This window comes from Patiria miniata, unplaced genomic scaffold (assembly GCF_015706575.1).
Source record: "Patiria miniata isolate m_02_andy unplaced genomic scaffold, ASM1570657v1 HiC_scaffold_30, whole genome shotgun sequence".
Lineage (NCBI taxonomy): Eukaryota > Metazoa > Echinodermata > Asteroidea > Valvatida > Asterinidae > Patiria > Patiria miniata.
In genome coordinates, this window is record NW_024037070.1 from 2,684,261 (window position 1) to 2,696,315 (window position 12,055).

General features: G+C 37.0%; 1 protein-coding gene across 2 annotated transcripts in view; it reads right to left on the minus strand.

Moving 5' to 3' along the window:
• LOC119739520 (kinesin-like protein KIFC3) overlaps positions 1-12,055 on the minus strand; it is a 47,707-nt gene that overhangs the window by 33,870 nt on the left and 1,782 nt on the right. For both annotated transcript variants that reach the window (XR_005272589.1, XM_038214496.1), the window contains exons 2-4: positions 6,859-7,135; positions 5,794-5,923; positions 2,711-2,770 (exon numbers count right to left, since the gene is read on the minus strand). Coding sequence is in view for 1 of the 2 variants with exons in the window: in XM_038214496.1 (XP_038070424.1) it covers positions 2,711-2,770; positions 5,794-5,923; positions 6,859-6,870 (202 nt within the window). In the remaining variant the exon portion in view is untranslated. The remainder of the gene's footprint in view (positions 1-2,710; positions 2,771-5,793; positions 5,924-6,858; positions 7,136-12,055) is intronic.

Here is a 12,055-nt window from a genome sequence, read left to right on the forward strand (position 1 = left end):
ACGGTTCATTTTGATTATATCATCATCCATTTGTATACCGGTACTTCACTTTCTGAAAGTGTAACACATTTATTTAAACTTTGTAAAACAGTTGTTTTCAATCGATTTCTGGAATTACACCACATACATGTACATGTACCAAATACTCAGAAAATATGTACATGTACGTATTACTGCTAACAAAAGGGCGAGGAGCAGTAATGGGTCCAGGTTGATACAAAATCAAGGCAGACAATAAAATGAAGGCTGCAGCCCTAATTTACTGGGCTATAACTGAATAAAATAAATCTTTGTCATAGTGAGTGTGAATGCAAATAATGGGAATATGCGACGTCAAGTATCCATGCTACAAATTTCTTGATGTCAAACATGTCAAATATGCTTTGCATATTGTACATTTGTATGAACTTGCTGCAGGGCAATATTATTATAATGAAATATATTTGTATGTGGTGTACATGCATAATGTATAAGCATGTAGGGACTGTGGGATGTAGGCCAATCAAATTCCCCCAAACAAATCTGTTTTGTGTCTTTGAAGCTCTAGAGAGAAGAACTGTGGTTGATGTGGTGTGTAACAATCGTATACGCTCTACAAATGTGTCCAACATAGAGAAGAATCTAATCCATTGGCATTTGAAGCAAGGGCCAGATGGCCTATTATTGCTGTACCCAGTCAATTAGATCTACTTGATTGAATCACAACCAATACCCGGTACATATGATTGATGTGTGTGTTTACAGTCTGAGTAATTGGCTTGGTATTTATCCAAATACTGTATGTACCCTTGTAAGGTGATCTACATGTGATGGACCGTATTTGACACTGTTAAACAGGTTTTGACTCACAAAAATGCAAATTTCCATGTTTTTATACAAACATTATCAAATTTTATGATTACTAGTGTTTTTAGATTGGTTGCCATGCATGGACCAAAACATGCAACTTTTCCTTGGATCAGCCGATTTCCTCTTCTTTTTTTTACTTCCCATGTGTGCCATTCCAATAAAAAAAACACTGTACAAAGTCTAGGAAATATTTGAATTTCCTTTTTTTTCAATGCCTTCCCAGTTGCATGCCTGTGGACATCATACAGAATTTGTTTTGGTACCATATTGACTCCCAATAAAAGTTAGGTAAAGTCACCAATTTCATGCCGATCGGCCAAACCGTTCCGGAGCTATTACAAGAAGTTTGAAGATGTACTGTCATAGTTAATTGTGATGTAAAAACTGTGAATCACATGTACTTGTGACAAAGTGGTGGGAAAGGATTAGATACACATTGTGCATACACACAAACACACCCATGTTTGTTATACATGTATACACTATGTGGACATTCCTTTGTTTTCGTGTAGTTAAGAAAACTCGGTACAAAAAATAACTTTACTTTAACTGTGAAAACTCTTTCAACCCATTTTTTTTTCTATGATTCCCTTGTGTTTCTCTTCATTTTGCCATGGATAAACCTAACCCCAAAATGCCTCTAAACCTGTTTTCCAAAGAGGGCAAAACGTTATGTGGACACGGCTTAGTCCACATTACGTCAAAACAACCTGCATTATGTGGACATCTTTTGTTCACAAGTCCACATAGTAAATGTACATGTAAGACAAACTCATGAAGTTAAGTTTTTCATTCTGAATTCCTAAAACATTATTGAACAGTTTGTTTTATATGGTTGAGGCAATTGGATATCCAGCTTTCGCAAACATGGGAACATTATTATCCACATTTATTTACAGTTCCATCAAACCAGTATATATCTTGTACATGTACATTTATTTTGTTTTCCAATGAAAAGAAAGACAGACAGATACATTGTACGAGCAACATTGTCCGTACTGTGTGTACATGTAGTTTACATGAAATCTTTCCAGTTTACTGAAAATTTGCAATAAAGTCAGTATGCAACAAAGTCAGAATGTTTTATTTGCATCCTATGTGTGCCATGATGCAAATGTCCACAAAACTGTATCAAACTTAAAACTTGAGTTTTTAAATCTACACATGTAAATTTACAAGTTTGCTTCAAAAAGTTTTTTTTTTTTGCTTGGCTGTTTTTGCTGAAGTTCATAATCCCTATATTACTTTATTAGCCCTTATTCATCCTTGATTCATAATTTTGTAGGATCCATGCAGTCACACAGTCAATGCCTGGCCTATTGAACTTGTAATGGAATGCACACAGATTCAGGAATGGTATGCTAAGTGTTGACTGTGATTTATTGACCAGTTCTATCATGGACCCTCAATTACACGATCTAAAGATAGCATTATTTGTATAATGGAGATATTGATTATGAATCATACGACCTGCCTGTAGAATCAATACTCTGGGTGCAAGTTTCTGAATATAAACATGTACATGTATGTAATCTCACTACTATTGGGTTTTGACCTTTACAGACACAATTTTCAAAGCATTGTACTCAGAGCTGCCTGAAAGCCAACAAATCCACAAGTTTGGGTGGGAAAAATACCATTAATCAGGCAATGATGCTTCATCTTAATAGACAAAATTAGACACAAAAATTATTTTCACAAAAACTGACCAGGTACAATACATTTGGAGCTGTCAAATGGACTTAGAATGCAATTACAGTGCAAAAGTTGTTTGGACAAACATAGAATATGGTCCAATGTCTGACCATAATTTCACGCAGGTTGTACATACAAAGCTGTAGTGTATAATGACTTCACTTACCGTATCCATTGACTTCATTCTCATCTCCTGAATTATCACTCTCACTTTTCAGATAATCATCTAAAATGGAAATGAAGAAAACAAATGGGGAAACACAAACTTTACATCTGGTACTTTCAGAAGCATGTAATTAATTGCATAAGTTTAAATTCTGACTCTTCAGAATATTCTTTGTTTAAAATAATTTATTTAAAGGTGAGCTTTCTTCATTTAGATGTGGATATTCAACATGCAAAGAAGTAGCCAGATTTGAAATGCACAATGTATGACACGAGTCTGCTTATGCTATCTTGGTTCACTTGAAAGAAATATGTGTATTTGTTCAATTTTTTTTTTACTAAAATTGTACTTGTAATTATGACTGTAAAAACACCTTGTGTAATGATTAAAATGAGATTGAATCCAATTATTTTTTAATAAAACAAGTTTTGGAAGACGATATATGTCTCCATACATGTATGTATACATTTGTCTTTTTCTCACAATGAAGTACTGCAGTGCAACCAATAAGTGCTGGTGATGTTTATTGAATTACTGAAAAAAAACTTTCTACTTGTATTGCAGGTTGTAAGGATGTTCTTTTGTATTTTTAATTTACAATGAATACACATTAAGGTTTATATATTTCTATCCCACAAACACAAAGCAAATTCCCCACTTACTCCACCTTAATGCATACATTTCACCAGTGTTTACAATTAATTAGTGACCCATCAGAACCACTTCACACTTTTGGGCCATAAATTACACACAAGCATATTACTTTTGAGCTAATTGTATGGGTTGGTATGGTTGCTACGGAAACCAGCACAAAGCATCCCAAACTTATTTAGTGTTACCAGGACACAATAACTATCCATTTGTTGACTGAGTCAAGTCAGGACAATGCCTGGGCTTATCCAAACAGTATACTGACCATCACCAGGACTAGGCATACCTGTACTATTTGCACACAGTATTCACTACTTTTATCTTGTTTGGTTTCAACTTCAAGCAAGAATTAACATGTACATTGTACAAGCACATGTAAGTGTAGGTACAATGTAGGAGCTACTAGCCTTGGCTTCAGGTTTCTCAAATCATACTTTGTGGGCAACATTTATGACAAACAATTAGGGTAAAAACAACAGAAGTTGTGAAAAGAATGTGACCATCTGTTACATTATCAACTGGAGCAACATGAAATACAAAAAATGTGTATGCAAATCACAAATAAGTTTGAGAGCTTTGCATTTCGATCCAAGAAGAATATTTCATAAAAGGCGAAATTTTGCAGACTACAATTGGATGGCTTGTCAAAGACAGCTTGACACCTCTGGTTACATGAACATGTACATGTGTACATTGTACATGTACTACATGTACATGTAACTGTTGGAGGCTGGGTAGGTGAAAAATATATCATTATGAAGATTAAACGTACGTCGTACCTGTAACCCACTAAAATGAATGAAAGCCACAGTCTTGGCCTTGCAAAGTTGCAAGAGCTTGTAAAAGTGTAATATTTGTAAACTTTTTTATAAAGGGATCCTTTACTTTTCAAGATGAAACTGCTTTAGGTAGGTTTTGAAGTTTAGAAAAAATGTTTTTGATAAAGAAATTAATTTTACATCATTTTTACTTATTTTGTCTTGTAAATCATGTAAATAGAGCACAAAACATGGCTTAAGTCCGACACTAAAGGCTGAAGTAAAACTTTTGTCAGCTTGCTTGCTCGCAGAAGTAGGCCTACATATCCCATGAGTGTGGTACACAGAGTGCAATGCAGACACCGGTAGTGTTACATACAATGTGTACACACAAAGTCACACAAATACCCGGTCAGCTTGGGCCTGCCATTATCTGTGTCCAGGCCCCTAACTCATTTTAAAACTGACATTTAAAACTTCTCCATCACCACACTATTATTCTCCTCATAAAAGAAAAATGAAATGAGTGAGTCACATGGCATTCGCTATTTTTGCCATCTTGCTGTGCATGGCCAAAAGTACTCTACCCATAGCAACCAAATGCCATACCCGTAGCAACCAAAGTACTATGCATATTAAGAGTGTGTGCGTTAAAAGCGCTGGTGCTACAGAGCTGGGTTCAAACAGTATTAGGAAAAAATTATGGATAATGTTATAGTTTGGAAAAGTGCAAGTGAATTTTCAACTCATTTTGTATTCAAATAGAAGTACATTTTAAAATATATTTAGATTTCATTAATAAATTATTGCTTAAAATCAAGCAGAATCTGTGGGATACATGTACAATATTGACTGCTTTATCTTGTGGTGTAGTAAAACTAGCCTCCCTTGGTGATCCATGGAGCATTCTATTTTCTTTTGGCTTCGCCTCGGGAAAAAGAATGCTTCACGAATCACCTCGGGAGGCTAGTTTTACTACGCCACTCGAAGCAGTCAATAATTGTTTGTCAAAACAAACTGAGTTTCAAATGAAACTGGACATAGATAACATGCATCGTGTGTTCCCCTGTGTTCACAGATTAACACACTCAACCTAGTTTACATCATATTCATTGCATTTTGCAACTAAGCACATTACAGGTTGTGATTTGCAATATAACATTGTTCACATGCAGATTTTAAGAGACTTAAGATTAAAACTCTTTTAATTCAAAGTTAGCCCCAAAATAAAAAAAACCCCAAATCTATTTTTAAATAAGCGGATGTACAAGGAAAATGAATATGTGACCAAAGTGGCCTCTCTGCCAACCATATTGCATGATCTGTGATACATCCATGGCAAATCTACATGTATCATTGTTAAAGATTTATTAGGGCCAACAAAAAAAATCCCAAAGTTCATACAATATTCTACACATTGGCAAATTTTAATTGTGAAAAATTGCCATTGAGCTCACCTTATTATTAGAAGTGTATTTTGAAAAAATGTACGCATGAGGGCAAACCAAAAAAGTTTTTAATTATGGTTGTCTATACCCTAAAGGAAAATATTAACTGGTCAGGTGTCATAAATATTCTTTTAATTTGTTTATATTTAGTTGTTTTCGAATATTTCGAATAGGTATCCTTTTAAACCAAATTAATAATATTACATAAATGTAGACGTCAACATACCATCAGATAGACCCAATTCTTCCTTCATTGTTTCCCATTTGGATGGAGTTGGAGATCGTAGCTTACCAGGCCCACCCATGGCTGGTGATTGGTATGTCTTAGGAGTGTTGAACACAAACTTGTTGGCATGCTGCATAAAAAAGTGGGTTACAAGTACATTGTCAGTCAAGGAAATACAGTTACAGGCGCGTAGGAATAGTGGTAATTGCTCTGAAATTTAGTGAGAAAAACCCTGCTCGGAATGAAGATCAGATTATTCTGCCTGAAATGGTATCATTAGGAAATAAGAATCATTAAGAAAACAATCACTCAAAAGTGTGCCCATTTTTACGTGATGGCGACAGATTCCAGTTATTGGACAAAACAATTGAGCACAAGTATTTTTTTTTTTTCTATGAAAAGCTAAGACTTCCACAGGATACATGTAGTTGTTATGCACATGCTTTTCAACTCAATTTCAATTCAAAATTTGCCGAATCATGTTTTGAAATGCCCGAATTCAGCGTCCGGGACACGTTCTCACCCAGCCGATTGCAGCTAGTACGTGATTTCACGCACTGAACTGATGAAAAATGGCAACTGTACATGCATGTGCATCATGTGAACGTTTGCGCGCACTCATTCATGGCTTTGCCAAATTAAAAACGAACTACATGTACATGTACTAGCGAACATTTCCAAAAATACATCTTTAGACGTATCGTTGGAAACGGCCTTCTTTCATTGTTTTCTTCAAAATGACAGCACGTCAGAAGAAACAATTTCACAGGGCATGTAGTGCCATTACTATCTTTAAAGCAAGTAGCTTTTCAACAATAATTTGTCAGTTACTTTTTCGATAGCAGCAAATGATGTATGCTACCTTTAATGACAAAGAAGTAAACTACTGGTTTCAAAAGTGGGAAAGAAACATACATGTACGGTATATACAGTATGTAGCCATATACACAAAGTGTTAGCCATTTCAAGCAATTATAACAACATCAGAGCAGTTTGTTCAAGATGTACACACTGTACTACAAATTACAACGTTGTGGTAACGAACAGATTACCAAAGTTACTTACTGTGTAAGCCATTCTGCTCTGCAGTGCCTTTTTGACAGGAAGGACAAGTGTGCGTGAGAGCTACTGTACTTGATGCACTTGTATCTAGCTGAGTTGCTGTTTGCTGACTTGACTGATGAAGAGAGGCTATCCTGAGATCCAATGGGTTTGTTGACTTAGCTCCTTTGCCACGCTTCACTTCACTGTCTCTATAGAAGGTTTACTCTCTTGAAGGATGTCTCATCACCATCCAGCATTCAGTAAGTGACCAGTGATGATGCACATGTATCCATAGTTACTGAATAAGCAAAGTAATATTACAATGAAAAGATATTGTAGCCCAGACAGACTGTTAAAGTGCAAACAATGCTGCAACAATTAGTAAAATCCTCATGAATGTATCATTACATTCTTACATTCTTTTATGACTCAATCTTGAAAATTTTACATGGGGGAGTAAATATTCACAAACTCTAAGTGTGTGGTTGTACTAGAGCCCATCTCCCATGACCTCCTGCCTACTACATGTACACCACCAGACCAACGAGCTTGCGTGGATAGCTTTATGGCTCCAATCTTATGGAATTCAACAGAACTGTACTAATTCTGATATTGAACCCACTGTTATTATACGTATCAGATTCAAATGGTTATGACATAAGCATGATAAGGTAGAAAAAGAAAAAAGTTTGAATGAAAAGTTACCTGAAAAGGAACTTGATCGGAGCATAAATGTAATGTCTCGTTTTTATAATTTTTATTGTATGCATTGTTTAAAGTATGTGTTTCATTAATGACTCCTGCATGGTGTTTGGCAAGTTTTATTTAAACTGGTTTTGATATCGGGTAGAAAAGGCAACTTTTTCCACTGAAACATGCTGAAAAGTAGCCCCACTAATATGGCCTGGACATACAGCACAGCAAGCATGGCAAGTATCGGGTGGCTTCGGAATAAACAAGAAAGAAAGACAGGAAGAAGTAACGAAGATTTATTCGAACAATTCTAAAAGGGTGATCAGGTTGTCCCTGATCACCCAATAAACAGGGATGCCCTTAGAGCTATTTTGAGGTAGGCAGTGGACCCTTTTCTTAAAAAAGAAACTAAAGTTCTGACAAACAACATGTAGTTGAGTGGAGTGGAAAGTTGAGTGGAGGTATAATTGTTTATCAGAACTGTCGACTTGAAAGAAATGCAGTGGCTATCGTTATGGCACTCGACCGTCTGGTTCCCTGACCTACATTGTAACAATAATAAAGCAGACTATCAACTGAAGGATTCTCAGACTCAGAGTTTACCTACAAAACAGTCCTCATAAGCCATTGTAAGCCATGGATTATGCGCCTATCAAATGTTTTCCCCACCCCTCCCCCAATCGCGCTGCCCCAGGTCCGATGTCGGGATTTGGTCACGTTTTTCATGCCCCAGGGTGGGGATTGATAGGCGCATTACTAGAAAAAGAAAAAATGAAATCTACTTCAATAAAGTAGAATTTGATTAAAAATGTAACAAAAACACAGACGACTACTAAATTAAAAAATAAAATAATAAAGTCTAATGTTAAACTAATCGAGCTACATGTACATGTACCAAAGAGCTCTGGTTGGAATGGCATTTTTACTTTAAAGGTGATATAAATTTGGAACAGTGTTTTTGCAATGCCGTAATGATAGCAGTTGAATATACTTAAAGAAATTCTGAAATGTTCACTTGGGAATTTCTGAGATTTGTTCAAGTGTGCCACAATAGGAAACACTTGCCCAATTTTGTGCCCAATTTCCGAACGCCATCGTAAAAGGCCTACGCAGTAGTCTTGTTTTCCGCGACAACGCACCAGACGAAAACTGAACCCACTTGCGGCGCCTGAAAGCGGTGTGGTACCCATATACATCGCGCGCGCAGATTTTTTTCGATGTCATCACATGATGCATGCATTTACATAATTAACAAAACAAAATGGACGACAGCCGTTGGAACTGGCGTTTTTTTACAGACAAGCCACCGAAATCATCAAGATTTTTCACATTTTTTTTTTTTGTGGTCTGTTTCAAGTCGATCATTAGCTTCGTGAATGACTGCTGAATGTATGAGGTATGTAAATGAAATCTGGGGTGGGATATTAGAGGTGAAAATGGACAATTTTTGAGAGGCCATTATTTTAGGGTCTCTTGCTACCACACTCTCACGACTAGGTTATGTCTCCAGTGCTACATGTGAATGAATATGAGCATGTCAGCTGGAGTTACTCAAGCTAGTAAATATGGAGCAGTTGTTGAAAAATAGTTAGGTTTTTCCAACGGTGGTAAGCCGACCACCATTGGAAATGCATACACAAGTACCATTTTTCTTGAAAATGACTTCACACCAGGTGCCATAATTTTACAGGATGTTTTAGACTGCCATTTACCAACATCCTAAGTAAGGTATTTCGTAAACAACTCGGTAGTTTTATTTTTCGATGTTTGCAAATGTTGTATTTTCCCTAAATTAAGGGGTCTTATGGCATGTCATGAACGTGTGGTGGGTCTGTCCGGGGTAACTGTTTTTCTCATTTGTAATGGTATTCTCTTTACCCATTTTTTGGGGCCTTTTCTCCCCAAGGGTATGCACAAAAATGCATACCATGTGTCAGTGATTTAAATGTGTAGTCAAAGTATGCCGATTCGGTGGAGCGCTTGTACGTACAAGCGCTCGGAGGGTACCAAAGTTCCAGCATCCTGAGCATGTCCAGCGCTCCACTCAGTAGAGCTAGTCTTTTCCACAGTTTTATGATGACTGACGTTCATTGAGATAATATATGGTGAAAAAAGCGGCGTCAGGAAGCAACATTCTTTCCAACAAAACTTTCGGCATCACAACTATAGAATACAGGGCCACTCCATTCTATATCTGCGCATCCATGGCTGCGTGGATGCGCAGTCAGTTTTCTATAGCGCCCTCTATTGATTAAAATTTACTTTATGCCCACTTCGCATCCACGCATCCGCGCATCCAGGCATCCAATAAAGCGCCCTTTATTGATTAAAATTTACTTCATGACCATCCCGCATCCGCGCATCCAGGCTTCCAATAACGCGCCCTCTATTGATTAAAATTTACTTCATGCCCACCCCGCATCCGTGCATCCACACATCCGCGCATCCACGCATCCAAGACGGAATGAGTGGGTAGGTTGGGGTTGGTTTTAGATAGGGAACTGAAGTAGTGGGTCCTATAGGGTAAATACAGTAGAGGGTCCTGGGGTAAATAAAGCGCCCTCTATTGATAACTTCATGCTCATCCACCCCGCATCCACGCATCTAAGACATTAGTCCGGTCAATTTACGTTTTGACCTAGAACAAATTGTAATAGAAACCATTCAAGCTTCAATCATCTTCAAATAAATACTGTACAAACAACATGTGAAAAATCTATTTTTTTCTATGGATTGGAAAGGTGTTTTTTCAAGCACTTTTTGTAGATCAAAATTTGAGTTTTTATGGACTTGAACTATGGAGGGCGCCCTTTCTTAATTCGTCTGGTGACTTTCCTCGATGTACGTACATTGTAACAACTAATGCGCAGGATTTATGACCACATGCGACTGGGGCAGACGACGCACCGACGGTAACTCGGAAAAGTATGATTTCACATGATACTGAGTTTATTTTTGCTGTCTAAACGTATTAAGAGTTAATCATATATTGAAAACCATATTTGTGTGTGATTTGGTTAATATTTAGGCCTTTGAGTGGAATATTATCTGTTCTTAATCAGAAATTCACACCGTTGCAAGGCCGCGGGCAGGTAATGTGCATGTAAATGCGCACGTCACGCTATAGATATTCACGAACTGCTTGCTTGTTGTTAAGGTATGCCATGGATATAAAGTAGGGCAAGCGGCTGGGAAGCACGGGAAGATTCACTTATTAGTGTCAGGGCAGGCCAAAGGGTCTAAACTGAATTTCACTGCAAGAACTGCAATCCGATTTGTAAAGGGAGCTTCAGTTCAATAAATGATGAGAGGGGATCAAGTGACTGCCGCATGTCAGTTCAATCCAGCACCTGGCAAGGGAGCTGCTTGTGGTAATCTGATGTTGATGCATGATGGGATGCAACACACAGTGACAAAACAAGGCTTCGAATCAGAGGTAGCTGTTCCAATGTGACATTTACTGATGAGGATGGACTGGAAGGATCAATTGAAGTTTGAACAAAATCGCGCAGAGCAACACGTCGCCAACACCCTAATTGAATTTTACATGTGTAGGCCTACATCCTAATTTTAAATTATATGTAGAAAACTGCAAAACATAGGCGTCAACACTCTGATTTTTATTTCTAAGGAGCAAACTTACTTTTTAGGGTTCTTCCCCCCCCCCCCAAAAGAGACCAAACTTGGGAACAAGTTAAGAAGCAACGCTTTAATTTTCATTCCTCTACAAGATTTTTTTTCCTGAGGGGTAAACTTTGAAGATTTGCTCTTTTTTTTTTTTCGCTGTAAAAACAACATTGGATACAAGTTGAACAGGTTGCAACAGTTGACATTTTATTTCTCTAAAAGGTTTTTCTTTTTCCTTTGGGCAAAGTTTTAATTTTCATTTCGTTTAAAGTTCTTCCCTGAGGAGCAAACTCTGCAGATTTGTTCCTTTTCTCTTCTTTGTTTTGCTGTACAAAACTGGGGAACAAGATAATACATTGTAACATTTTTATTTGTATTAATTAATGTGAACGTTTATATTCCATAGGGGCAAACTTTGAGATTTTTTGGCACCCCCCCCCAAAAAAACACTCCAAACTTGTAACAAGTTTTGAGGTTGCAACGTTTTCATTTTCATTTTTCTGATTTTTTTTCCCGAGGAGTAAACTTTGAAGATGTTCTTTTTCTTCTTTTTTATTCGCTGTAACTGGGGAACAAGAGGTTGCAATATTTTTAGTTTTCTTTCTCTGAAATGTTATTTCTTTCCTTAGAAGAAAACTTGGGAAACATGTTAAGAATGGAGCAAACTTTGAAGATTGCTCTTCTAAATTGTTAACTTTTTGCTCATTAAAAAGAAATGGGAACAAGTAAAGAGGTTGCAAGTATATTCAAACCCGTAACCTTACCTCAGACTGGGGGGGGGGGGGGGATCGGGAGAGGGGGATTCAAAGCCTTAATTTACCATTTCTTGAGATTGTTTCATTATTACTAAATCAATATTGAAAAAAAAATGAACTCAATGATATTTTTACATTGTCTT